This window comes from Macadamia integrifolia, chromosome 14 (genome assembly GCF_013358625.1).
Source record: "Macadamia integrifolia cultivar HAES 741 chromosome 14, SCU_Mint_v3, whole genome shotgun sequence".
Taxonomy (NCBI): Eukaryota; Viridiplantae; Streptophyta; class Magnoliopsida; order Proteales; family Proteaceae; genus Macadamia; species Macadamia integrifolia.
This window is the reverse complement of record NC_056570.1, coordinates 22265187-22292788: the sequence shown is the minus strand read 5'-3', so window position 1 is coordinate 22292788 and position 27602 is coordinate 22265187. Positions and strand designations below refer to the sequence as shown.

The following is a 27602-nucleotide window of genomic DNA, read 5'->3' as shown; positions in this document are numbered from 1 at the left end:
GACGAAGAAGAAGACGAAGAGGCGGACACGGAGGATGAGGATGCAGTGGAATAGGAGTTATTTTAACTTCGTGCTTGTTCAGTTGTTTATTTTTATACTTTTGATACTTATGAAAAGTTGAACTTATGATACTTTTCTATGTGGCACATACTCAGGGGGAGTATTTTAAATCTCTTGTGTCGTTTTGATTCCCTTTTTGCTGTTGACAAAAGGGGGAGAATATTTATTCCTGAACATGATAGTATAACAGTATCTCTTGTGTTTATGGAAATGACTATATTTAATTGTTTATGGAAATGACTTTATCTATCCTTGTTTATTTTTTGGCTTTGAATTACATTATCCTATTGATATTTACACAGTGTTACTATTATTTCTTGTATTTGGTTTCATTGTCTATGTTTGTTTGTCATCACCAAAAAGGGGGAGATTGTTGGGAAACATGTCCACACTCCTTGCTATGTTTTGGTGTTAACAAACAAACATACATCTTTAACTTGGTTTGATAAAGTGTGAATAGCTTGAAAAAACACTTAGAAGGTCGAATCAAGACATGAAGCTTAAAGACATGGAATAGCAAACAAGAAGAAAAGAAGATGAAGCGCCAAAGAGTGGAAGGTTCAAGTGAAGAAGAAGACCACTAGGATAGATTTGTTATTTTTAATGTAATTTGTAATTCCCACATACATATATGCATTCACCTCATACATGTGCATTGCATCATACTAGAATGACCATAGAGCATACCTTGACCAAGTATGGAAAGTCTCTAAGTGGTGTGAAATACACATTAACCTGACTCAAGGGTATTTTAGGGAATCTTAAAATTAGTATCAGGAGATGAAACCTTCATAGAAGTTGTAGGAAATTGAGTTGTGATTCCAACGCAACTAATCTCAAGTCAATCCAAGGTCAGACCGAAAAGTTATGGTCAAAACACTAACGACTGGTCAGTATGACAGCATTCTGTCAAAACAGAGTATATCATATTGGCGGTCAACCGGCTGGAAGCCCCAATTGACCGGAACTGTCCGAGACCATAGGTGGCCGATCGGCTGAAAGTTTTGGTCGACCGGTGACTGCCTGAAAGTGCCCCAACGGCTATATTTTGCCTTCAACGGCTCTTGGCGGTCAACCGGCTACCGATGGCGGTCAATCGGTGGTCCCAGAATATGTCCGTTAGAGCCTGATTTCCTGCCTAAAATGCTTCACTAAGTTCACCTATAAATACCCAAACCACTCTTAATTAAATATTCATTAAGAAAGAGCTTTAAGAGCATTATTGCAAGCATTCAAGAATTTTATTTCTACTTGAGTTGTTCTATTACACAAATCCCAACAAAAGGCTCAAGTCTCAATCAAAGTCCTCTACTCTCTCCTGTGCAAGTCAAAGCAATAAGAGAGGACTTTACAAAAGGTGCTTCATTCATCATTCATCATTTATCATTCATTCTCATCATTTGCACCACACTTAAGGTATTCCTCTTATTCCACTATTTCTTATTTATTTATGTTTTTACAATTCTAGACTGTACTTAGGATTGTAAGGATTCTCTTATCCTAAAAAGAGAAATGTCTCTCTCTACCTCCAAAAGAGATTGTAAAGGCGTCTCTCTGCCTGGAAAGGGGATTTGTAAGGATACTCTTATCCGTGAAAAAGATTGTAAATGTTTTCTTCCCTACCTACTGTACTGAAAGGGAGAACTAGTGGAATACCTTACAAGAGGATTCTTGTAGGGAGTGGACTAGACTCGAATTGAGTCGAACCACTATAAATCTTGTGTTTGTGGTTATACTTGTTTTATTCTCTTCGCATTATTTTAACTTGCAGTCACACTTGTGATCTATTTATCGAAAAGCTTAAATTCCACTAGTATAACCTAGGGGTGTCAACCGGTCGGGTCGGTCCAGTTTCGATCGGGCTTAATCGGGTTTGAAGACTTTCAAAGGCTACACCGTGTCTGTCCATTTAACTAATCGGACTTAGTTATTGAGGGCATGATACACTTTATATTCGATCGATCGATCGGCCTCGGGCTATAATCGGGTTACCTTAATCGGGCTTTAGTCGGGCCTTAATCGGGCTACGAACATGTTTAATGTTAAACGGGCTTTAATCGGTTTTTAAACGGACCCTCTTTAAAATGTGCTCTTATATTCCGGCCCACTCATGTAAGCCCAAAAAAATGAAAATAAATCAATAAATGATACCAAATATAACCATTATTTAAAATGTGAACATGTCTTTACTTTTTAGTTTTTATTCTTTAATTTGGGGGGTAAAATAGGTATTCTACAATCATTAAAGAGTCGGGTCAAGTCGGTGCACAATAGGCCGGTCTCGGTCGGGGTTTATTCGGTTGGTCTCGGTCGGGCGCCCGACGGTCCAAGTAGCAAAATCGAGACCGACCATTTATAAACGGGCCGGGCTCAAGCCCGACACGTTTAATAAACGGTCCGGGCCGGGCTGGTCTATAAATGGTCGGTCCCGGTCGGTTTAGTCGGGTCGGCCCACGAATTGACACCCCTAGTATAACCTATTCACCCCCCCTCTAGGTTATTTCAAGTCTTACTTTCCTTGTTTTTTAACCAAAAAGTTTTGATCGAGTGTTCATTTCAACCTTAACACGGAAAATTAAATCTTAGTTCTGAGAGCTTCTATGAAGTTTCCTATGGCATCTATAATTGCTCGTCTATCACACTTTCCTATGAAAGGTGTATCTTAGACCTTCATCTCTCATCTTTTATCCAATGGTTGTGTGCATAGTCGGGATCAATGAACCTCTTGCCAAATTATATTTTTTATTTTAATCTTTTGAATGACAAAAAAACTTTGTAGTGGAGATGAGGATGTTAAAAAAAACTAGGAAAGATAAAGTTAGAATTGACCAATTTAGAGCTGGGTTGAGAGTAGCTACGATTCATGATAAGCTTAGAGGGAGACTTCTAGGTTGGTATGGCTATGTCCAACGTAGGCCTTTGGCTACCCCAATATTAATAAATGAGATGCCTAATATAACTATAGGAGAAGTGGTGAGGAAAGACAGGCTTAGCTTAACTTGGACCTCACATCTTATATGACTTCAAATCGAATTAATTGGGGAGCAAGGTTCCTTATAGTCAACCCAATTTAATTAGGACCATGGTTTCAAGTATCGATATCGTATCATATCGGTATCGGCTAAGATTGATCTTCGATCCTTAACTGATCTAGATCAATTACTCGTATCGTTTCAGGGGTAAAATAGTAAAAAAAAATATACTTTTTCTGAAAAGCAAGAAGCAAAAATGATCGATATGCATGGCAACACCTGATCAGTATCAATAGAGGCTGATACTGATATCAATACCGAAAACTAAATCCATGGTTAAGACTTAGGATAAGGCTGCCCTTGTGATGTTGCTTTGACTTCTTTTACCAAATTTTACTTTTTTTTCATACTTCTGTTTTATTCTTATGTCTAGTACTAATTTAAACCATATTAGATTCATACAACCGATCCGGATAAGATTATAAATATTATTATTTTTTTATTGATTTTTAAGTAATATTTTTTTATGGATAAAATATTCCTTAACCGCATGGTGAGACTCACCGCCCATCCTAGGTTTCTCAATCCCCGAAAATACCCCGACCGATACTGCCTCTCCACTCCTGAACCCTTGTGGTGGAAACTCGATCTATTTTTATTATTATTATTATTTATTTGAAAAAAAAAAAAAAAATCAAAAAGGTTGACTCCTTCACGTCCATCATCCCTTACAAGTTACAACCAACCCAAATTCGGGAAATAGCGAAATCCAATTGTTCAAACTACAAACTACCCCAACCAGATCACGCAAATGCCGCTCGCAAAGTAGGGAACATTAAGACTGCATCCAGCAATGGCAATTTTTTTCTCTCTCTATCTTTCTCGCTCTCGCTCTCGCTCTCTCACCATCTCAGAAAGACTCGAAAAACGAAGTCTAATCTTTTCGTTATTGAGGTACATGTATTTTGTTCAATGGTTTTGTATACATTCTTATTGTAGGTTCTATTGAATTGGGCAATTTGTTCTGAGCTAGCAGACTCTTTTTAGTTCCTGTTCGAATTCCAGTCCAAACCGATCCCGCACTCCAGGTTTTGGATTTATATTCCTCTGATTTCTCTGTTTCTTTGATTATAGGTTTTTTTTTTACTGGAATAGAGATGTCGTTCAATCTTGTTTTGAAGCCATCATGCAGAGGCTGTGGGTCAAGCATTGATCTTTACGGGAGTATTTGTACGCATATGACTCTCTGCTTGTCCTGTGGAAAAACCATGGCGGAAAACCATGGAAAATGTGACGACTGTGGCGTTACAATCACACAATTTATTCGGGTATATTGTCATCTTTTTTATAGGTCTTATTTGGCTTCACTTCTGATATTTGACATTTTTTTTGTTCTCATTTGATGTAATTGTGTTTATATCTTTGTGTGTTTCTGAACTGTTGAATTAATTTTTTTCTCTTTTGGGGTTCATACCTGTTATCTCCAATGAGAGTTTTGAAAAAAATGATACGATACCGATCCAACACCCCCCTCCCACCCTCTCCCCCCCCCCCCCAAGAAAAAAAAATCAGTTCAAAATGGATACACAAGCAGGCACCTTTGTAAACCTCCATACAACACATTCGGACAGGGTGACCACAGTGAAGCATCAGGGTCGATTTCACTGCACAAGGGGCCTCTTCCAATGCCAAAAGGGAGCTGGCTTATGTTTACTTAGACAGAGTGACCTTGAAATCCTCTTGACCTCTGTATTACTCAGGCCAACACAACTCAACAGTAACTATATATGCTACTGATTTATAATTTTCTTCTGTTATGGTTTCTTCTATTTTCCCTGTCTTCCCTCTCACTTTACCTTCCCAAATTAAAAAATCGCACACACAAGTTCATGCATATATATGTAATTTGTAAATTTAGGTCTGTCAAACCATTTTAATTAATTCCTCCAATCCTTCCCTCTTTGTAAAAACCAACTATTTCACCATTTGCAATTTTTTTTCCAGCTCAAACTTGTGCCCTTTTTTTTTTTTCTTTTTTTTTCTGCAGGAGTATAATGTCCGATCTAGTTCTACCAGCGATAGAACTTACTTCATTGGAAAATTTGTTACAGGGGTTCCCAATTTTTCAAAGAAGAAAAATGCTGTTAATAAATGGTCTCTCCAAAAAGAAGGGCTGCAAGGGTGCCAAGTTACAAATGCTTTGCGGGTATATATTTGCATGAGTTGATAATTGATGAGTGGAAAAGGATAATGTTGAACAGAATTTTTGACATTACAAAAATTTATTGTTGTGCTGGCATTACCCATGGGAGTTTGAAATCATACAAGTCCTTTGTATTTAGATTTTTTAATGGTGGTTATTTCGTTCTAAATTGCTGTCGAGATGTAGCGATCTCGTTTCTATCTAACTGGCTATTCACAGTTAAAGGATTTGCTGACATTGGCGAGAGGAAATTTATGCAAAAGATTATTTGCTTGACACATGCTTGCAGGATGAAGAGGATGAGGATGAAGCTATTGAAGAGGAGGGAGGCCTGAGAAAATCTGTAAAGGACCTACAGAAGCTGTTTGGACGAGCCACTGGGCTGCTGGATGATTCAGATGGTAAAGATGATGACTATGTAAGTTCACATGATGTTTGTCTAGACTGCCTTTGGTATAATTTAGAAACATTAACAGCTGCTTTCTGAGCATAATGTGAGAGCTGCATGCCTGCTTCAGTGAAGTATGTGAAAATGGTATTGTGGTGGGAATCTGAAAGACATTCTGTTAATTGCTTTTCAGCTAAACTACGTAAGGAGTAATTGTGTGGATTCTTTGCTCAATCAATCCTTTTTCCCCAATCTCTAAAAATGCATGCTCACTGCCATGATTCTCAATGGTAATCTTTGTTTTGCATTTCACAGATGGACGTTGAGATGGGTCTTTCCCCTGTAGTGGCTCGAAAACAGGAGGATGCACCAAAGGAGGAGCCGGCTGATATCAGCCCCTCAGAAGCAGGACCATCAGGATCTGTACGAGGAATCCCTTCTTCATCAAAGTCAAGTAAGATAAAAAGGAAATCAGGTGGGGATGATGCAGAGGTTGTGACTGGACCACCTGCTGTGAAAGTGAGATTTGATAATGTAAGTTACTTCTTTTGGATGGCTAGACTCGATATGTTCAGGGATGAAACTTACAGTGCTTGCCATTTTTTAAGTGACTGTACATTACATTCTTCTTTTGGCTCAGGAGTCAAAACCATCTGCAAAGGATGAGCGATTGTCCACTCCCAAGAGTAGTGCATCTCCAAAAATTTCAGCTTCATCTGCCAAAGCTGGACCAACACTAGCGACTGGCCCTGTTACTGAGGAATAAGTGAGGGATGTATTGCTGGAAATGGGACCAGTTACAATGCGGGATCTTGTTGCTAAGTTTATAGCAAGACTAAAATCACAGGAGGTATGCCATTACCTTTCTGTCTTCATGTTCTTTGCTACACGATTACAATTCCTGTGTAGACACAATTCAACAGTGCCATTATTGAAACAATCTTTGCCAATTGAAAATTTAATTTTGTTGGAAACATGCTATTATCTGTAAAATTTGATTCCTCACATACAAAGAAATTTTTTTACTACATCAAACTCCTTGTGACCATATATCTACAATAAGTTTTTGTTGGAATTTTTTTTTTCTTTTTGGGATTTGGATTTGCAATTCAGTTGGTGGTGTTTTGTCCTTGTGAAGATGAAACACACGCTTGTGATGGGACTTTTAAATCTCTCTATTTGAAGTAGAGTGTCCTACTTCTTTATACTTTCAACATAGAACTTAGTCTTCTACTATTTATTTCTTAAGGTTTGTCAATTTTGTATATATGTATAAGGGTGAATTTCAAAGTGATTTGCCTCTTGGAGGATTGATATCGTTATTAGCCTCCTGTTTCTGTATCAGTTTGTTATTAGCCTTCCAGAGCATTATGTTGATATGCCTCTAAGGTAGAGTGATTCCAACTTTTAGTTCTCTGTTAACTATGATGCCTCGTCATTTTTCTTCCTCAATGTTTTTTTTTTTAATTTTTTGGATGGAGAAAATTATATCAAAGGAGAGAAGACAGCCACAAGGCTGGATACAAGCCAAATTAGTTCTTCCTCAATGTTAGACTGATATAAGATTGAACTACTCTTTGTTGAGTTTCTAATTAAAAGAAAAACACCTTCAATAATGATGGATCTAAAATTGAAGCATAGGTGGTCTCTTTCCATATGACCTCATTCCTGCCACTAAGGTCAACTAAAGAATGCTGCTTTCTCTAATCTGTGTGAGTGAATTCAAGCAGAGCTTTGTTATGTTAAGCTCGGGGTAGAGGAATTCATCAATTCAATTAGAGCTTACCTAGCTTCTTCCGACCCCGCCTGTGACACCCAAGAATACAGCAAGTATCAGACCTGCCTGGGAGATCGGTGAGGGTATGCAAATTTTAGTCCCACATCTCCTAAGGGGAGATTACTGGGTTGGTTGATAACCTCTAGCCTCCTTAATAGGACACAACGCATTTTAAAGTGTTGAGACTCATAGGTCAAAGAAAATAATATTGTGCCAAGGTAAATGGGGTATCAGAGTAGCCCGACAGTGTGTGGGGCCACAACAGGGATGCTGTGCCGAAAGGAGGGAAGTTTGTGACACCCAAGAATACGGCAAGTAAGAGACCCGTCTGGGAGATCGGTGAGGTGTCTCCACTAAGATTTCGATAAGTATCAGTTTTTTGAGAGATTGGTGAGGGTATACAAACTAGTCCCACATTTCCTAGGGAAGATTACTGGGCTGGTTGATATCCTCTAGCCTCCTTAATATGGCACAACATGTTTTAAAGCATTGAGGCCCATAGGCCAAAGAGGACAATATTATGCAAAGGTTATGGGGCCGGGGCATTACACCACCAACCACCCGCGCGTGCCAACATCTATAGTTTATGCTTCAAGGCTTGTTGCGGCTGATGTTTAAGCATCTCTTTCTGATATAGTTTTTATACTCTATGCTGCTGGAATTATCATCAGTGTTATGGAATTTTAGGGGCAGTTGGATGTTCTATAGGATTGATGTTGATGAGCCAAAAACCTATCGAATCTTTAAGTGAGTACCTGCAACATGGGCCCACATTCTAGCTCAATCCTGCTGAAGCACAAGCTAACAATGAAGCTCAGACTCATATCTTTGGTTGTGAGCCCATGACCTTATGGACCCTCAGCCCTTTATCTTTTCCACCTTTCTTTTGTTTTCATCCTGGAAATCACCAAATAACTAAGGGGTTAGCAAGCTTGGAATGAAATGAGTGGATTTCCTTGCCAAAGAAATGTTGGTATCAATCTGTTTCCTTTCAGATTATCATAAAAAAATACAAGAAATATTGATAAATGTATATATTTGTAACTCACACCATGTTTGTTGGTTCAGACTAAAAAAGTTTGACCATTTCTATGAGTCATTTTTCTTAAACTAGAGAAAGAGATAAAGGGAAATAGATAAAAAGGAACCTTGACAAAGGAAAACGTCATACTTGGGATGTCTGAAGTTCAGCTAATATTCTATAATATAAAAACACTTGTCTTCACTTCTTGTCCTAACTTTTCTTGTTTTGTTAAAACATTCTTCTAATATGTTGGCTTATGAGCTTGATGCCATCTCTTGATCATTGAGGATGTAGTTGACCTGTATTTCTCCCCCACCTCCCACGCACCCCCTTCCCCCAAGAAAAAATGGAAAAGAATTGCACATAAATGTGCTTTTTCTTCTGTTTAATCTTATGTGGATTCATTGTTGCAGGAAAAGTTGGTTTTTCTAGATATCCTGAAGCGAATTTCTAAGATGATACGTGGACCCAACTATATCGTGTTGAGAGAAAAAAAAAGAGCATCCCAGTGCACGAGGCTCCCGCTACTACCAGGGTTTTGGAGGGGCAAATGTGTGCAGTCTTACCCCCACTTTGCGGAGAGGCTGTTTCCATGTTTCAAACCTACAACCATTAATAGCACAACTTAACCGTTGTGCCAATGCTTGCCCACTATACTTGGGCTTTTCTTGCTTTAGGCTGCTGCTTTTGCTTTGGGTTGCATATGATACCACGTATTAGGGTGCGTCACCAACTCAGGGGTTGGCCATGTTTTCTCCTAAGAAAGATGTGGAACCCTAGTATGTGTAAAATGATGGTTCTTGTTTCATGGTCCTCCAGAGTGTGCACTTGGGTGGTCTGCAAAGCTAAAATATATTCTGGTGGATCATTAGATTGGGATTCTCCGTTTTGTTAGCTTCTGTTTCTTTGGGTCCTTTGTGTCATATGCTTTACTATCGAGAGGTTGTAAGAGAACACTAGACTCCTTGTATGAGAAAAAGTATACTTATCTGTTGTTGCCAAGTTGACACTGGGTTTGGGGGGGGGGTGAGTCATTATCTTCAAATTCAAACTCTAACTCACACCACACTACCAGCATTGACTTCTATCACAAACCATGATTGGCTGGTGCTGACCAATTTTACCAATCACACATACGTCATATGCACTTCCACCTTTGCAAGTCCCACGAACTCCAATGTGCAACAATTTTGTCTACACATTTAAAGCAAGATTAAATCAGAGGAGGTACATCATTACCTTTATGTCTTCACTTTCTTCTCTACTCAATTACAATTACTTTGGAGACACAATTCAACAGCACCATTGTTTAAGCAATCTTTGTCCAATTGGATTTTTTTTTGGATGAATAATAAATGCATTAAAGAGAAAGGAATATACAAGGGGAGAAAAAAGGGTGGGGAGAGGAAAGCCAAGTCACAAAAAGGACGACACAGCAAAAGCGAGCGAACAACCAAAAATTTTGGGGGGGGGGACTAAGGGGGATACAAGTCATCATGGGGGTGGGGAGAAGATAAGATTGGGTGCCGGGGGGGGGGACCAGGCAACAACAATGAGCCTATTCCTTAGGTGTTCCTAACTGGTTTAAGCTTGAGAGAAGTAAGCTTGGAGGTAACATCAAAATAGATGGCGGCAGTCCAAATTTAATCATAGGAGTGAGAGTTGGACGTCCATCTAAGCAGATTACTCTCCATCCAAATGTGGTTGATGGTGGCACAAAAAGCAAGCTTGGTGTTGGTGGTGTCGCAAATGGAGGGGCCAGAGAAGGTCATGTCAACCCAGATCCATTCTCTACTGAAGGAAAGATTGATCTTCTGTTAGGCCAGCAGTAGGTGAGGACTTTATTGCAAATGGAAGCAGAGAAGGGGCAGGAGAAAAATAGATGGTCTTTGTCTTGGGTCACCAATTGATTTTTTTTTTTTTTTTGTTGGAAACATGTTATTATTTGTACAATTAGATTCGTCACATACAAAGAAAATTTTTTACTACATCAAACTCCTTGTGACATATCTCCATAAGTTTTTGTTGGAATTCTTTTTGGGATTTTGATTGCAATTCAATTGGTGGTGTTTTGTCCATATGAGGATGGAATACACGCTTGTGATGGGACTTTTAAGTCTCTCCATTTGAAGTAGAGTGGCCTACTTCTTTATCCTTACTTTCAACATAGAGTTTAGTCTTCTACTATCTATTTCTTAAGGTTTGTCTTCAAATTTTGTATCTAAGTATGTAAGGTGAATTTCAAAGTGGTGTGCCTTTTGGTGGATTGTTATTCGTTATTAGCCTCCTGTTCTTTATCAGTTTGTTATCAGCCTTCCAGAGCAATATGTTGATGTGCTTCTAAGATAGAGTGATTCAATCTTTGAGTTCTCTACCAACTGTGACGCCTCATCATTTTTCTTCCTCAATGTCTGACTGGTATAAGATTGAACTACTCTTTTTTTAGAAATTTCAATTTGGGGGTGGGGGGTGGGGGGTGGGGGGTGGGTAGGGGAACTCTTCAAAATAGATAGATCTACACATTGAAGCATAATATCATCATTCTATGGTATTTCAGGGGTAGTTGAATGTTCTATAGGATTTTGATGTTGATAAGCCAAAAGCCTATATGATCTTTAAGCGAATACCGGCAGAATGGGCCCACGTTATAGCTCAATCCCGCTGAAGCCCAAGCTAACAGTGAGGCTCAGACTCCTATCTTTGGTGGTGAACCCATGACCTTGGGGACCTTCAGGCATATTTATCTTTTCCACCTTTCTTCAGTTCAATCATCCTGGAAATCACCAATAACTTGGGGGTTGTTGAACGGTCAAGGGGGAACTGATGAACCCAAATATGGGTCTAATTTTGAGAGATCTATTCTGGTTGTGAATATGTGCCTTTCTTCTGTTCAAACTTACGTGGGTTCATTGTTGCAGGACAAGTTGGCTTTTAAAGATATCCTGATGCGAATTACTAGATTAAGACGTCGCCCCAAATATATTGTATTGAGAGAGAAATGACAATAGGCCACATACTTGGGCTTATCTGCCCTTAGGTTGCTGCTTTTTCAATGGGTTGCATATGCTACCACATATTGGGGAGTGGCACCAACTCAGGTGTTGGCCATGTTTTCTTCCAGGTAAAATGCAGAACCTGGAGTCTGTAAAATGGGTGTTCTTGTTTTTCCAAGGTCCTCCAGAATGCGAGCTACACAGACTATAAACCGTATTCTTGTGTATCATTGGCTTGGGATTCTCCATTTTGTTATCTTATGTTTCTTTGGGTCTTTTCTGTCATATGCTTTATAATCGAGGGGTTACCGAGAACTCCAGATTCCTTGTCTGTGGAAGGTATGCTATCTGCTTCATACAGTCAGAATAATAACCTTCTTTGAGCATTATGTACTGAAAACTGGCCTGAATAATATCAAGATCGGTCATTACCTCCCCCCTCCCCACCCCCCTTCTTGTTAACCCATAAATAACAGGTTCATGTACTTGGTACTGAGGTGCTGGACAACTGCAACTCTGTTTAATTATTTATGCAACTCATAGTTTGGCAAAGAACATGTCCATGGTTCAACTTCAGATATTTCTTTAAGAAATTTATCTAATCTTTTTAACTTAAATATCAAAGGATACATTGTTATGCGATTGACACCAGTGGTGAGCTGGTAATTACTACTCTAGATTGCAATTTAAGTTCCTCTGAGTGGATCATCTTACTAAACACATTTTTTTGATCTTGTGTTTCTTTGGGGTTGATGTAATTACTTAAATACCTAAGGATGCATAATTTTTTTGGAATGGCTAGCTCTGCATGTATCGACAATGCATGTTTGCATTGAAATGGTGGCCAGGTGATCTTTGAGAACAAGCAATGCAGCAGAGAGAGACATCTCATGCTCACCATATTCACCAGAAAGGTAAAAGGACCTTGTAAATATATATTCTCATCAATGGAACCTGAACATAGGAACCACGTTCGATCACAGCTTATCTCTTACTCTGTTTTTCGCTTATCTTGAAGTTCGAGTCTATTAATCTATCTATGATCACAGCCTGCCTCCTCTCCAATGAATTACCATTTTTCGTTACTATGTTTGTTTAGATTTTAGTTTCTTTGGGGTTTTACTTCGGCTCCATTTGGTTGAAGGGGAAGTGAAATTTTCATATTTTAAAAAAGAAATGTTTGTAATCATTATCCTATATGACTATGTCATTATTTTACATCATTCCATACTTGGTTATTAATTTTCTTTTTATTTTGCATCCAAAATCCTTTACTATAATATGTAAAATAAAAATTAAACGTAAAATGTATCATTACTAAATATGATTAAAAAGATTAAGTAGTTCTACAATCACATGGAGTCATGGTTCTAAAAAATGGAACGGAAAGGTTAGTATCAGCCATAATAGAATAATATAGGTCTTGTTTGATCCCTGATCTTGACCTTTCTGATCTAGATACACATATATAATCCAAGGGTAAAATCATAATAAAATTTGATTTAAAAAAGAAAAAGAGGATAGATTTGTACGATATGGCCTGATCCAGACCATTCTAGAAAGGTATTGGAATGTTTTCAGCCTTGACCAATCTTATGACTGGTCCATGCTTAAGAATCTTGCAAAATTTTTTTTTTAAGTATGAAAATTTCACTTCCCTTTTCTTTAAATATCCTTCGCAAACAACAGAGGCGGAAGAATTTAGGTTTACTATGACGACCTTTATTGGACTTTGGGATTTCTATTGTGACTTATTTTGCAATTTGGGTACTTGAATCTGTTTCATATCAACATTTAACCAGCTAGTATTTATGATCCTTTCTTCTTTTTTTTTTCTTTCCCTTTTCTCTTGGATTTGTTTATTGAGGAGTGCCTGACATTTCGGCAATTGGTTCTGCAATATTGAGGTTTAATTTTGGTGCAAAAGCAATCCATTTTGTTTGAAAATAAATGAGAGTATCATGAGTTTCAATACGTGCTTAATACCCTTGTAGCAGAATTGGGATAAAGGCCTTTCTCTTTCTTTCTCTGTGATTTTGTGATACCTTTTTTCCGAGTAGGAGAGCTGGTTAGTGAAAAACTTATGATTCCGGTTCCTACATGGTTCGGAACTGATTTCTATATTAAATTTATAATATATATCTACTATAATATAGTAGTATTATAAAATCTAAAACTAAAATTAGTAAGATATATTATAAAATATTAGTATTAAATGTCTTAATATACTATAATATATTAGTATTATATTATGTTAATATACTATAATGTATTGATATCCAAATTCGGTTCGATTTTGATTCTAATCATAGGTTCCTATGTTGGAACCGAAAAGTAATGAAGTCCCAACTGGCCAGCTCGATTCTATTCCCTAGATTTGGATTGTAATCATATTTCATTCGATTTGATTTGGTTCTGGACATTCAGTTCAAAACTAATTTTGATTTTTGATTTCAATTCTGATTTGACACCCTTAACCAAAGATGAAATGAAGGAGGAGAACCCACCAAGTAGCCAGAAATTAACCCCTTTTGGCGAGCAAGTGGTCGTCTCCATTGGAGCAGCATGGATTATGCGAAAACATAACAAAAATAGAATTAGTAAGAAAATGGTAACCCTCCCATTATTTGTCAACATTAGCGTTCGAGTGGGTCTGTTAAAGATGTCGTGTCCTGCATATGTTGACAATATTCGGGGCATGGTTTAAGTTCATGAAATTGGTGTTGGGATCAGACAGGGTTGATATTGATTCAATCTTGATTCGGATTCATCTTTATATAAAAGAAATTGAATTTTTTTACCTTATCATCTTTTTATTTTTTGTCCGTATTGATCTAGCATATGGTATCAACTAAAAATCAGATCGTACAATGTGGGGGTGTTAAAATCGCCGTGTATGGGGTTAAAATCGTCTGACACACCCTAAAGGTGGTATTAAAATCGTAATCGTCTGCCACACCCTAAAGGTGGTATTAATCGCCGTGTATGGGGTTAAAATCGTAATCGTGTGCCACACCCTAACGCTCTAGCGCGCTCCTATACTGACGTCTCGCGGGTCGCGCTCATCCGTTGCTTGGTTGCTTGCTGGGCGCTAATGCGCAGTAGTTTGATTGCCTGATCGTAGACCACCCTGCGGTCGAGCTGATCGTTGACCACCCTTGCTTTGTTTTCGCTCCGCTCGTGCGTGGCACAAGAGATAGATGAACGATTTCTTTTTTATCGTTATCGTTATATCTGCTCTCTCTAAAAAAAAATGAGAGAGAAAGAGCAGCTATCTATTGATATCGAACAGTAGGATAACGATTGTTTTGGTTTTGGTTTGGAGAATACGGTATTTCGGAGAATCTTTTGCTTGTGCACTTCATCGATATTTGTCTCTCGCGTCATAAGTTCAAGGGCTCTCAGGTCTTTTTGCACACAGAGACCAAAATATAGAGGAATTATACGAGTTCAGAATCGGTATGGGATTTGTTAATTCTTCGAGAGGGAGAGAGAGGCGGCCTTTCTACTTCAAACACAAATGAGTCTTTGTAACCAAGCTTTCTCTTCGGTTGTTTCTGCTAATTCATTTAGGTTTGTAATATCTCTCTCTCTTATTTATGATCTAATCTAAATGTATTCTCTGCCACGTATGTCTTATATATGATCTAATCTGTTATATTCACTCTCTGCTTGTACAGCAATAGCAGACAAAAGCAAACAGTCTTCTTCTCCAGAAGGATAACTACTGCTTGCAGGTCTCCTCATTCCATTGACGTCTTCATAAACCACCGTGGGATGGACACGAAACGCAATGTCGCTGCCTTGCTTTACGATCGTTTCATCCACCTAAACCTCAATCCCTTCTTAGATTATAAGAGCATGAAGCCTGGCGAAGAGCTTAAGGAGGTCATTGAAACTGCTATAAGAGACTGTAAGGTTGGGGTGGCCATCTTCTCTCCAAATTATTGCACTTCTCACAACTGCCTCCATGAATTGGCTCTGATGATGGAATGCGAGAAGAAAATCATTCCCATTTTCTATGATGTCAAGACCTCCGATCTTGTGCTTGTGGATGATGTAACCTTTCAGGCGAAGCAGCTTCATAGGTTTAGTTTGGCGCTTGAGCTGGCCAAGGACAGGGTCGGCATCTCGTTTGATTCGTCCAAAGGGTATGTAATTAAATAACATATATATATATATATATATATTTTTTTCAAAGTTTTAAAGCTAATGGTTAATTTCTTGAGATAATTACTGTTTCTTCAATGGGTCTTCCAGGGATTGGTCCGATCTGATCAAAAGAGTTTCGGATAGGGTGGTGGAAATCTTGATGGAATTGGAAGCGACAGGAGGAAAAAGTTACCAGCATCATGAGTAGAAACAGACCATTCTGGTGTTAAAATTTTGGTTTATAGAGAGGGATCCCTGTGTTTACTGAAAAGAAAAAGAAATTGATGAGAAAGGAGATAAGAGAGATATTGTTATGTAATAATGTGTATGATATTATCCATGTGATTATGGGTTCATGTAGTTGTGGGATCAATATGGTCCCACATAACTAGTCCAGAATAACCGTTCTTAGAAAAAAAAATAAAAATTGGGTGTGTAATACCTCTCATTATCACTGTTTTGACTTCGACTTTTTATATAAGGGTAAATAAAGTAATTTCACATTAAAAGAATATCAAATGTTTTAAATGATTAAAATTCCTTGAGTTAAAGAGGGTAAAAAAGAAATTACACGCACAATTACCTCTCAACAGTGAATCATGCCTTTTCTTTTGCCCATAGTTTTCAGACTAACTCGAGTGCTCCTTGCAGTATTTGGCTTTACTTTCTGAGCCCATGATTTCTCCTCCAAATCAAGGCTTCCTTACCCGTCTCAAAGACTCAAAAGTAATGGTATGAATTGGTTTGGTTTCGATGTTATTGGTTCGATTTGATTCAGTACATATTTTTTAGGTAAAACAAAATCGAATCATTTAATAAACTGTTTCATATATTAAAATCGAAACCATGTATTTGTTTCAAACAGTTTTCTTATTATGTTTTCTAATTTTTTTATTTGCTATGTATGTAAACTTTACATTGAATGACTTAAACTTACTACGTATATATTAATCGATTTGACGGTTTATTTAAGCGGTTTATCAACAGTTTAAACTTTAAAATCAAAATCGAATTACTGTTTCAATTATAAAACCAAAACCGAACCATTTAATAAACAATTTTACAGTTTCGATGTAAACAATTAGATTCAATTTCGATAAATGATTTCGATTTTAAATTCACATCCTTACTCAAAGTAGCAAATCCTCCTCTCTTGTTTTATCTTCTTTTTAGATTCTAAACCTCCATCGCTCATCTCCCCACCTCACCCAAATTCAGGCGTTTCTTCTCTTTGCTCAAGTGAAATCTCAAAAACAAACTCTAAGATCACCACAAATACCCCCTTCGGCCCCACCCAATTTTCACTAGAGGAAACAAATTATCTGTTTGATATTTTCTATTTTTCAGATAAGATGGGAATTCACATTCCTTGTTCTTATGTTCAATCAAAATGCTGGTGAAATAATCTCTTAAAGATTCCAATCTTCACTGTAAAGTTATAAATTTGGTTTTCTATTAAGGCTCTCTTTGCTTTCATTTTTATGTTTTCGTTTATTATCTATTTATAAAAGAAGGAGATGGCTTTGTGAAAGGCAAGGTGGTCCTATACCACCATAGGGACCACTAGAAACCCATATGGAAGCACCAACAAGGGTGGATCTTTCATGAGGGATGGGATGATCATTTACCTATACTTTGTATCGAGGCATAGGATGTTTGGTTACTACAAGACGTAATAGAGTATAAAATGAAAAACCGTTAGATTACTACCTATGAGTAAATAGTTTATATATATACTACAAGACGTTATATTTTTTATAAAAAAGCCTCAAAACCCATATGTAGTTTAAGTTGGGTGAAGAGATTCCCTCTTCACAGAGAATAGAGCAAGTATAGACTGTCGTTAATTCTGACACCTTAAAGGAGATGATGTGAATTTTGGGCAATTAGAGATCACATTTTAATTCAGCTAAGCATTTCGAAGGTACAAGTATAACAAATCAGCAACGTAAGAACAGAGCAACATCTCTACAACGTCTCTACCCTGATTTCTTAGGAGAGCGGATCATCTGCTCGTACGAGCAGTTTAAATCATCTGCTCGTACGGTAAATAGGTGCCATATGTCCAACCTCTTTACGGAGGTAATCTTCCGTTATTTTTGTTATTCAAAATTTTAAATCTTTTTTTTATTTTCCCTTTGAGGAATTTGAAATTATTCAATTTTATTAACCTTTTTTATCTCCTCTATTTGTGGTGATTTTCAAATCGTGAATATCTTTCACGTCTCTCTCTCTTATTAAGATTCTTGACCATCACTTTGTTGATCATGTGTGAGTACATGTATGGCTGAAACCATTACAAGCATGGGTATAGTAATCAAACTCATCAATCCATCTGAGTATAGGAGATTGATAGTAAATTCCCCTAATAAATCCCTTTTAATATTTTCTTCCTTCTTGATTTTATTGGATTTGTTCTGCAACTTCAATTTTAAGTTTCTGGATATGCCTTTGCACATCCATCAAACATATATTTGTTGCTAGAAATAAGCGTACCTTTAACTAATTCTTCTCTCAAATTTCTTATGCTTCATTGTAGATGATCTTCACCCAGACGGTGATTAGCACTCAAAGAAAACGAAGAAAAACGATACTTCAATTACTAAAACAGATTTGAAATTGGAGAAAAATGAAAAGAGAGAGAGAGAGAGACGTGGAGGATACTAATCCATTTGAGATTTCTGGAGATAAAATTGAAAAAAAATTATAACTAATGAAAATCGGTAATAGTTTATCTTAAGAAATTGTTTTTCTAACGTTCAATTCCCATTAAAGTGGGACAAATAAGGGGAGATGGGTTGATGAGCCCGATTACTATAACATTGCTTGTAATGATTTTCAGTTACACATGATTAACAAAGTGTTGATTGGGATATATATAATGAGACGTGGAAGATATCCACGATTTGAAACTCCCCACAAATAGAGGTGATAAAAAAGGTTAATAAAATCTGAATAATTTCAAATTCCTCAAAAATAGGAAAAATAAAAAAGATTTAAAATTTTGAATAAAAAAATTAACGAAAAGTTACCCTCCATAAGGAGGTTGAAGACATGGCACCTATTTACCGTACGAGTAGTTTAGATCATCTACTTGTACAAGCAGATGATCCGCCCTCATTTCTTAGGTCAGGGTAGGGGGTGGGGATGAGTGGAGCCGTAGGACGAAGAGGAAGAAGAAAGCAACAACTGCAGTTGGTGAACTCTAGAGTGCAGAAAAACCACGTTTACTAAGAGGTCTCGAGTTCAAGCATCCTAACTGTTATCTACTTATCCTCTCCTTAAAAAACAAAAACAAAAACAAAAACAAAAACAAAAACAAAAACAAAAACAAAAACAAAACAAACACTAGGGTGAAAGTCGAGTTGCAAGAGGAAGACAAGGGGGAGAAGGGGGTCAAGACTCATAACTTGCAGACTCTGGGACATGACTTTCTAATAAAATGAGAAAGTACACTGCTATCCTCGGTTTTAGGAAAATAGATCCCCTGCTCATACGATCACCTGGTCGTACAACTGAGCATCTAGCGCCTATCCAACTTTCCATCATTACATGGGTGAAGAGGGGTTTATGGAAATAAAAGGAACAAGTGTTGATGGTCACCCGTACGACCAGCGGATCCAATCTCCGCTTTTGAGAAGTATTAATTTTTTCTTGGTAGAAATTTGGGAAGTATTAATCACGTATTCACGTGATCACATGAAAAAAATGAATGAAAACTTTTTTTTTTGGCTCATTATGGATTTTATGCTCTTTTTATCGAAAATAAAAATGATACCAAAGAGAGCTTTTAAGAGATGTTGATTATTTATATGACTGCAACTCTACGTAAGTATTACAATCCCATATCAGTCATTTGGGGGGTGATCCCACATTGTTTTCACAATAGAATTAATATTGTGGATTGATATGATATTGAATTCCCTCACCTTGTAAACCGATTTATGGGTTCAATTCTTTTAGGATTCTATCAGTAAGAGTTCTTATGTAACATCTATGGTTTTTGGATAAGGGATATGTTTCCCTTGCATTTGTAAAAGATGGAATACTCCTTCAGGCTTCAGCAGGCCATTTCCAGCAGCTTCAACCCACAACCAACCAATATCACAACTTCCAACCAGTAAAGCTTGCTTCCGCCTAGTCCCAGCCTACTCCCTCGTGTTCTTTCCTATACTGTCTATTAAAATGCGATTACATATATACCTTCACAGGTTCTTTGTTTTTACCTTTTCTTCTATCATTACAAATGAAATGACAAGCTAATCCCCAAGGTTGCAAAGTTAGTGTAGATTTTTTTTTTTGTAAAGGCGGCCGAGAGGTTGCAACTTTAATTGTAGCCACTTCGGTTACAAACAACTTTTCCCTTATGTTTTTTTATTCTTGTGATTTTCTTATTAACACTTGTTTTAAGGTATCAAATGATGTACAATTTCACATTTTTATACTTCTAGTATGACAAATTTTTTATCCCTTTAGTATAATTGTCAGGTTGCATATCGTAGAGTAGTGTTTTCTTGTGTATATCTCATGTATTTTATATTAATGTGCATGACAATGATGGCTTTTTATAATGACATAATAATGTCATTTTCAAATTATTTTTAAAAACCCTTTTATTATACTCTTAACTTAATTTACTTTAAGAACTAGACAAGGGCTAAATGGCATTGGCTTATAGTTTCTACTTGAAGAGCGGGCACCAAGAGGTAATGGTTCGACTCCAGTCACATGGGTGTGAGTTTGTATTTAGTCCCCACCCCTCCCCACCCCACCCCACCCCACCCCACCCCACCTAGTAGCATTCTTTTCCCCCTAATAAATTTTTTAAAAGACAAACAAAATTAGATTCATTTAGTGTTAGGGATTTAGATCCTCTACAATTCTTAATTGTGCAAGTCTTGTACAATTCTCTTCGTGCACGTGACGCTTGTACATTATCAAATAGTTGTAGAAGTTGCACACATAGGTGCAAGTCTTGTGCAAACAGCAGGCCATTTAATGTACTTTTTTTTTTTTTGTTAACCTTCAACCTGTGACAATCATCATCAATAGTTTAAGGAATACTACGGTGGAGTACTTGTAGGTGATAAAGTTGAGGTGTATCAAGTCCACGCTCACTAGGAGGTATCGAGTTCAAGCCTCTTGGTCGCTACCTCGCTCCCTTTTTCTATAGATTAGCTACCAATAATTAAAAAAAAAAAAAAAAAAGTGCATTCACCGCACGAATCCCCGACGGAGGAGACCCCTCGTGCTCCTATTCTTGTGTGTGTGTGTTTTTTTCTTCGGATTTTCTTATCAACATCTGTTCAAGGTATCAAATGATATATAATTTAACTTTTTGACCTTTTATAATGACAAAATTTTTTCACCCATTTAGTTTAACACGAAGAAAATAGTCAAACTGCTTAGTGTATGCTAGGGCCTTCATATGTCACTCCCTCTCCTTCCTTTTTATGGAATAACATATCTACCCCTTATTCTCAAGAGAAAAATAGACATAAGAAAACTTCCTCGTGCACTAGCATCCGAACAGGGAAATCAAACCCATAAATCTATAATGATACTTCACATGTATTATAATAATATAAGGGGAGAAGTTTTGTGCATGCATGGTGGTGCAACATGCACACAACCATTGGATGGGGATAAAAGGGGTGCACCATAGACCCTTTTACTACCCATCTAGAGTATCAAAATTGTAAGTACATCACCACTTGGATCGGCCTCCCATGATCCTATTAAGGCATATAAGTCACCTCACAAGGTCTACTAGATCCATATAATATAAAAAAACTGAGCAAGAGTTACTGATCCAACTGGATCTTCCAATATGAGCGAATTTATATGACCTATTCAGTAGGTTTACAGCAAGATATTCAAACTCCTATAACTCCAACAATACTAAGCAGATGCTTAAGATGATACACAGCCAAAAGACAAATTCAACATCAACAATTCAAGCTCTTTCGCAAGAAACAGGGATTCATGACAAAACACACAAGAACCACATACTGAAATAAATCATATGGATAAATCTGAAAAGAAACTGTCTAGTGAATTTTGGAATATCTGCAATTTTAGAATGTCATCTTTTTTTTTTTTACCCATTTTCTCTTCCGACACCAGTGTGAGCATTGAGATAAGCAATCACACCTGTTTGAGACTGCCTCCGGTTCAAACTAACCATCTCTAGTCCAATATGGATGAAGAGATCCCTCTCCTCAACCTAGGTGAAGAGAAACTAGGTTTTTGTTCCCCTCCATTTTAGGGTTTTATTAATTAACTTAATCCCCTGGACTTTATGCTTTTTCATTGACGATATGAAAGCAAACATCCATATCCTGTTGTCTCAATTGTCTTTACTGTTTGGTTAGATTGCATTTTGAATCCGATTCTTTTTCATTTTCTTACTTTAGAATGTATTTTAGAGCTAGAACTTATTTCAAGAACGCGTATCAAACACAACCCTTGATAAGAAAAAAAGTTGAGAGGGATGACGATGTAGGATTTTTTTAAGGGTTTTTACAAATGACTAACCAATGAAAGATTTTTTCTTGTTTTTAATACTTTTGAGAATATTTTTACAGTCAGATATGCAAATAATTACAAATTACTTTTTGAAAGAGTTGTTTACAAATTTTACAAAACTAAAACAAAGATGCATGGGAAACTTTTTCTTCACCTATAGGAGGGTACAATCACTTTCTTAGGATGATTAATACTTCCTTATTGGACGAAGTCAATAATATCTCTTACCCTCTATCCCTTGCATGATGCCCTCTTAACACCATTTGTAGGCATCAGCCATCAGTCAAGGGAATTTGACGGCTGAAGGAAAACTTGGTCTAAATTGTATTGCCCCTTTCCAAAGCGGTTGCATGTAATGTTCCTTGCCAATTTTTTTTTTCTTAAATAACAGTAAAGATATTAGAGGACTTTCTTTTCTTATTGAATAATCTGGCGGATTTCTTATTATGCTCTATTCGTTTCATATAAAGATGTCTAGAAGTAAAATAAGGAAAAATATTTTTCATACCCTTATTTTACTTTAGAGTTGACTTAATAGAGAGTTTGGAATACCTTCTTCCTAAAGATTTCAAAATTAAAATTTTACATAATATTCTTAAACGGTTTTGCACCTTATTTTATCTACCACATTAAGTTGAAACAACCCAAGATTGTGACCTTTTATCCTTAACAGGTGTGGATAAGAGACTTAATCGATTGGTTTGCACTTTACTTGTTGAAGCTTGGCCTGAGGCTTGCACTCAAGTTCAATTCTCTTGCAGCATATTGGGTGTCCAACTGAGGCACCTCGCCTTTCCTACTCCCTCCTTAAAAAAAACTTTCCAATTTTCTAGGATGTCTTCAAGAGACCAAACCTTTTGTAATTATGATCGTCTAACTATTTTAAGCACTTATTATGATAAACTTTAGATAAGAGTTAATTGTTACTAATCGAGATGTCTTCCTTGTTGCGCCTCTCCTCCTCCATTCCTCGTTCATCCTCTTTTACACCATTATTTGATGTCACTTGTTAAGGAGTTAGTAACTCACCCTCAAAAGTTAGTTATTAAGTAGAGGATGCCCAAGCACATATAAGTCTCCTTATAGAGATATTCATATTCGATATGGAGTTATTATTTCTGCCTTTCGCGTGGAACCCCAGCAATCTTTCGTTCCACACAGGAGTCACTGAGATATTCCCATTTTCCTCCCTAGTTCCACGTAGGAGCAACTTGCTATTAGGCCATAATCCAAGGGAGGGGAATGTAATTTCCTTTACTTCTAATTATGTTCTTACTCATTAACATAGCTGAATTCTTTAGCCCAATTCATTCCCATAGTAAGTTCGGGGATGGCAATAATACGGGAATGAATACGTATGGCAATTAAATGGACAATACGGTAATAATACGTTTCAAAAAAATCCAGTACAATAAAACATGTAAGGCAATGATACGGTACGTGTTTAATACATGTTTAATACGGTTTCTCTATAAAAATTCAGAAGCAAAAATCCGGGACTAAAAATGATTGTTTGAAACTAAATTCTAACTTACCATGCTTTTATGGACACTAATATCTAATCAGATTTTCCAATTTGAAATCATTTCCCATTCTTTTGAATTTTCTTATTTAATATTAATTAAATTTAACCCCTAAAAAGGGTATGGTAGAAAGAACTAAGAGGAGAATCAAACCTCATCTCGTCTCGTAACTTTTACATGTTTTCTTCTTCTTTTTTGTACGAAAACAAGATTTAAGATGGAGAATAAGTGTTTGCAAAAGTTCATCCCAGAAATGCGCTTGGATTTTCTTAAAATTTCCATGGGGGTACAATCTAAGACTGGTCACGAATCAATTTTAAGACTCAATAACCTCTTCCCTTCAACTTCTTTGATTTCTCAGATGCAATATTGCAAGAACCGAGGGAGGAGAACACCCATGTCATTTCCCTATTTTTAATTCTTTACATTGTCCAGCTACAACTATGTTTGTAAATAATTGTGGGTCCAATTCAAATAGCGATTGTATGCTGAATTTCCAAGAAATGTTTTCATTTCAACCCCTTTGGAGAATCTTGCCCTTGGTCATATTTGCCCATGTGAGTCATCTCTTTTGAATCTTTCTTGCTTCTCGTTAAAATTTATTTGCAGATGCAATTGCCATCAATTGGATTTTCAACGACCAATGAGAATAGAAACGGAGAAGAGGAAGGGTTGTTTGGGTTTTCAACAATCGATGGGAAGAGAAATGGAGAAGAGAATGAGAGCAGGGGTATTGATGTCTTACCTATCGTCCTCGGTCGCTGGTCACTGAGAATAGAGATGGAGGAGGAGTCATTGGGGCAAGGGTTCCTCCTTTTTTTTTGGTTTACTTAGATGATGGAAGAAGAAGGGTTACATTTTCTATTGATTAGATTTCTTGTTGGGAATCGGGATTTGGCCCATTTGGGTTAATCTCAAATTGTTTTTTTTTTTGAACCAAAAATTTTTATTGAATATGTAACATATTATACGAGTATTATTCTTGTATAATACATTTATCTTTAAAATCCGAGTATTAAACAGTTTTTTGGATTAATACGTCAACTTACGAACTTTTGAATTAAATACACGTATTTTACTAACTATGTTCATTCGAGTGTGAGGATAAGTAAAGATCAACTTAGATGAGCTTGGTTATTGAACCTCAGATGGCATTTTGGGTCGGGTCCTTTAGATTATGTCTTGGGTCCCAACCCTTAGGGCCCGTTTAGTATCGTTTTTGTTTCAGATCAATATCGATAGAAACTGATACTGATATCAATATCGAAAACTAAATCGATGATTAGGACTTAGGATAAGGCTGCCCTTGACAGCATGGTGAGGCTCACCGCCCATCCTAGGTTTCACAATCCCCGAAAATACCCCGACCGATACTGCCTTTCCACTCCTGAACCCTTGTGGTGGAAACTCGATCTTTTTTTTTTTTTTTTTTTTTAATTATTTATTTGAAAAAAAAAAATTTTCAAAAAGGTTGACTCCTTCACGTCCATCATCCGTTACAAGTTACAACCAACCCAAATTCGGGAAATAGCGAAATCCAATTGTTCAAACTACAAACTACCCCAACCAGATCATGCAAATGCCGCTCGCAAAGTAGGGAACATTAAGACTGCATCCAGCAATGGCAATTTTTTTCTCTCTCTATCGTTCTCGCTCTCGCTCTCTCACCATCTCAGAAAGACTAGAAAAACGAAGTCTAATCTTTTCGTTATTGAGGTACATGTATTTTGTTCAATGGTTTTGTATACATTCTTATTGTAGGTTCTATTGAATTGGGCAATTTGTTCTGAGCTAGCATACTCTTTTTAGTTCCTGTTCGAATTCCAGTCCAAACCGATCCCGCACTCCAGGTTTTGGATTTATATTCCTCTGATTTCTCTGTTTCTTTGATTATAGGTTTTTTTTTTACTGGAATAGAGATGTCGTTCAATCTTGTTTTGAAGCCATCATGCAGAGGCTGTGGGTCAAGCATTGATCTTTACGGGAGTATTTGTACGCATATGACTCTCTGCTTGTCCTGTGGAAAAACCATGGCGGAAAACCATGGAAAATGTGACGACTGTGGCGTTACAATCACACAATTTATTCGGGTATATTGTCATCTTTTTTATAGGTCTTATTTGGCTTCACTTCTGATATTTGACATTTTTTTTGTTCTCATTTGATGTAATTGTGTTTATATCTTTGTGTGTTTCAGAACTGTTGAATTAATTTTTTTTCTCTTTTGGGGTTCATACCTGTTATCTCCAATGCGGTTTTTCAATTTTTTTTGTGTTTTTATGACAGTTAACATAAATTTATCCTCCCCTCAGCTTTTTGTTTCCTGGTTCTCCTTTTTTGCTGTAATATTTCTCGTTCCCAACTTTGTTTTGAATTTTTTTTTTTGGTTATTATTTTAACTAGAATTAGGAGGATAATGCGAGTCAGGAATTCCCTCCCATGAAACTGAGATACGCTCGTGTTTTATACATCTAATCCATTTCCTGCTTTTATTTGATCAACTACAAAGAATTCATTCTTTGTCAACTTTAGCCTTTCCTTCTTTTTTTCCCTCAAATGTTTCACAATTAGTTTATAAAAAAAAAATGTTCTGTATGTTATTGTCCAAATTTCTAAAAAAAAGAATTCCATTCCAAATTGTTGAAGTGAGTTATTAATTTGGCCACTGTTGCCATCGGGAATAATTCTCTGCTACATTGTCAAGTTATTTTCAATTTTATGCCATTCAAGCTTTTGCATTTTTCCTGGGTTTAAAAACCCATGCCCAAATTCAAAGTAACTACGTATCTTCATTTTCTGATTTGGTAAGTCGAAGTATACTTTAGCTATAGGAAGTGAAAAAGGAAAAATCCCTTGGAAGATTCCTCCCTATCCAACACCCCCCTCCCAAAGAAAAAAAAAAAATCAGTTCAAAATGGCTACACAAGCAGGCACCTTTGTAAACCTCCATACAACACATCATTGTGCTGAAAGAAAGAGCCAATGGGACCTGTCTTATGGGGTTGGAATCGAAAACTGCTTCCCCTCCCTATACCCCTGTTTTCTCGGACAGGGTGACCACAGTGAAGCATCAGGGTCGATTTCACTGCACAAGGGGCCTCTTCCAATGCCAAAAGGGAGCTGGCTTATGTTTACTTAGACAGAGTGACCTTGAAATCCTCTTGACCTTTGTATTACTCAGGCCAACACAACTCAACAGTAACTATATATGCTACTGATTTATAATTTTCTTCTGTTATGGTTTCTTCTATTTTCCCTGTCTTCCCTCTCACTTTACCTTCCCAAATTAAACAATCGCACACACAAGTTCATGCATATATATGTAATTTGTAAATTTAGGTCTGTCAAACCATTTTAATTAATTCCTCCAATCCTTCCCTCTTTGTAAAAACCAACTATTTCACCATTTGCAATTTTTTTTCCAGCTCAAACTTGTGCCCTTTTTTTTTTCTTTTTATTTCTGCAGGAGTATAATGTCCGATCTAGTTCTACCAGCGATAGAACTTACTTCATTGGAAGGGCTGCAAGGGTGCCAAGTTACAAATGCTTTGCGGGTATATATTTGCATGAGTTGATAATTGATGAGTGGAAAAGGATAATGTTGAACAGAATTTTTGACATAACAAAAATTTATTGTTGTGCTGGCATTACCCATGGGAGTTTGAAATCATACAGGTCCTTTGTATTTAGATTTTTTAATGGTGGTTATTTCGTTCTAAATTGCTGTCGAGATGTAGCGATCTCGTATCTATCTAACTGGCTATTCACAGTTAAAGGATTTGCTGACATTGGCGAGAGGAAATTTATGCAAAAGATTATTTGCTTGACACATGCTTGCAGGATGAAGAGGATGAGGATGAAGCTATTGAAGAGGAGGGAGGCCTGAGAAAATCTGTAAAGGACCTACAGAAGCTGTTTGGACGAGCCACTGGGCTGCTGGATGATTCAGATGGTAAAGATTATGACTATGTAAGTTCACATG

General features: G+C 37.0%; 2 protein-coding genes across 5 annotated transcripts in view; both read left to right on the top strand.

The window, feature by feature from the left end:
* The first annotated feature begins 3755 nt into the window (after positions 1 to 3755).
* LOC122061714 (transcription initiation factor IIF subunit alpha-like) overlaps positions 3756 to 27602 on the top strand; it is a 24643-nt gene continuing 796 nt past the window's right edge. Inside the window, exons 1-7 of one of the 4 annotated variants that reach the window (XR_006134707.1) lie at positions 3763 to 3986; positions 4166 to 4360; positions 5080 to 5238; positions 5525 to 5653; positions 5939 to 6157; positions 6264 to 6473; positions 11343 to 12148. Coding sequence is in view for 2 of the 4 variants with exons in the window: in XM_042625131.1 (XP_042481065.1) it covers positions 4190 to 4360; positions 5080 to 5238; positions 5525 to 5653; positions 5939 to 6157; positions 6264 to 6389 (804 nt within the window). In the remaining 2 variants the exon portion in view is untranslated. Of the gene's footprint in view, positions 3987 to 4165; positions 4361 to 5079; positions 5239 to 5524; positions 5654 to 5938; positions 6158 to 6263; positions 6966 to 8837; positions 9422 to 11342; positions 12149 to 27602 lie in introns of those variants that run through there. The other 3 variants (XR_006134708.1, XM_042625131.1, XM_042625130.1) reach the window with 3 other exon arrangements.
* Positions 14869 to 15968, top strand: LOC122061716 (TIR-only protein-like). Its single transcript, XM_042625134.1, has 3 exons — positions 14869 to 14990; positions 15098 to 15568; positions 15678 to 15968. The coding sequence occupies exons 1-3, from the start codon at positions 14938 to 14940 to the stop codon at positions 15775 to 15777; spliced, it is 624 nt and encodes a 207-aa protein (XP_042481068.1). The 5' UTR covers positions 14869 to 14937; the 3' UTR covers positions 15778 to 15968.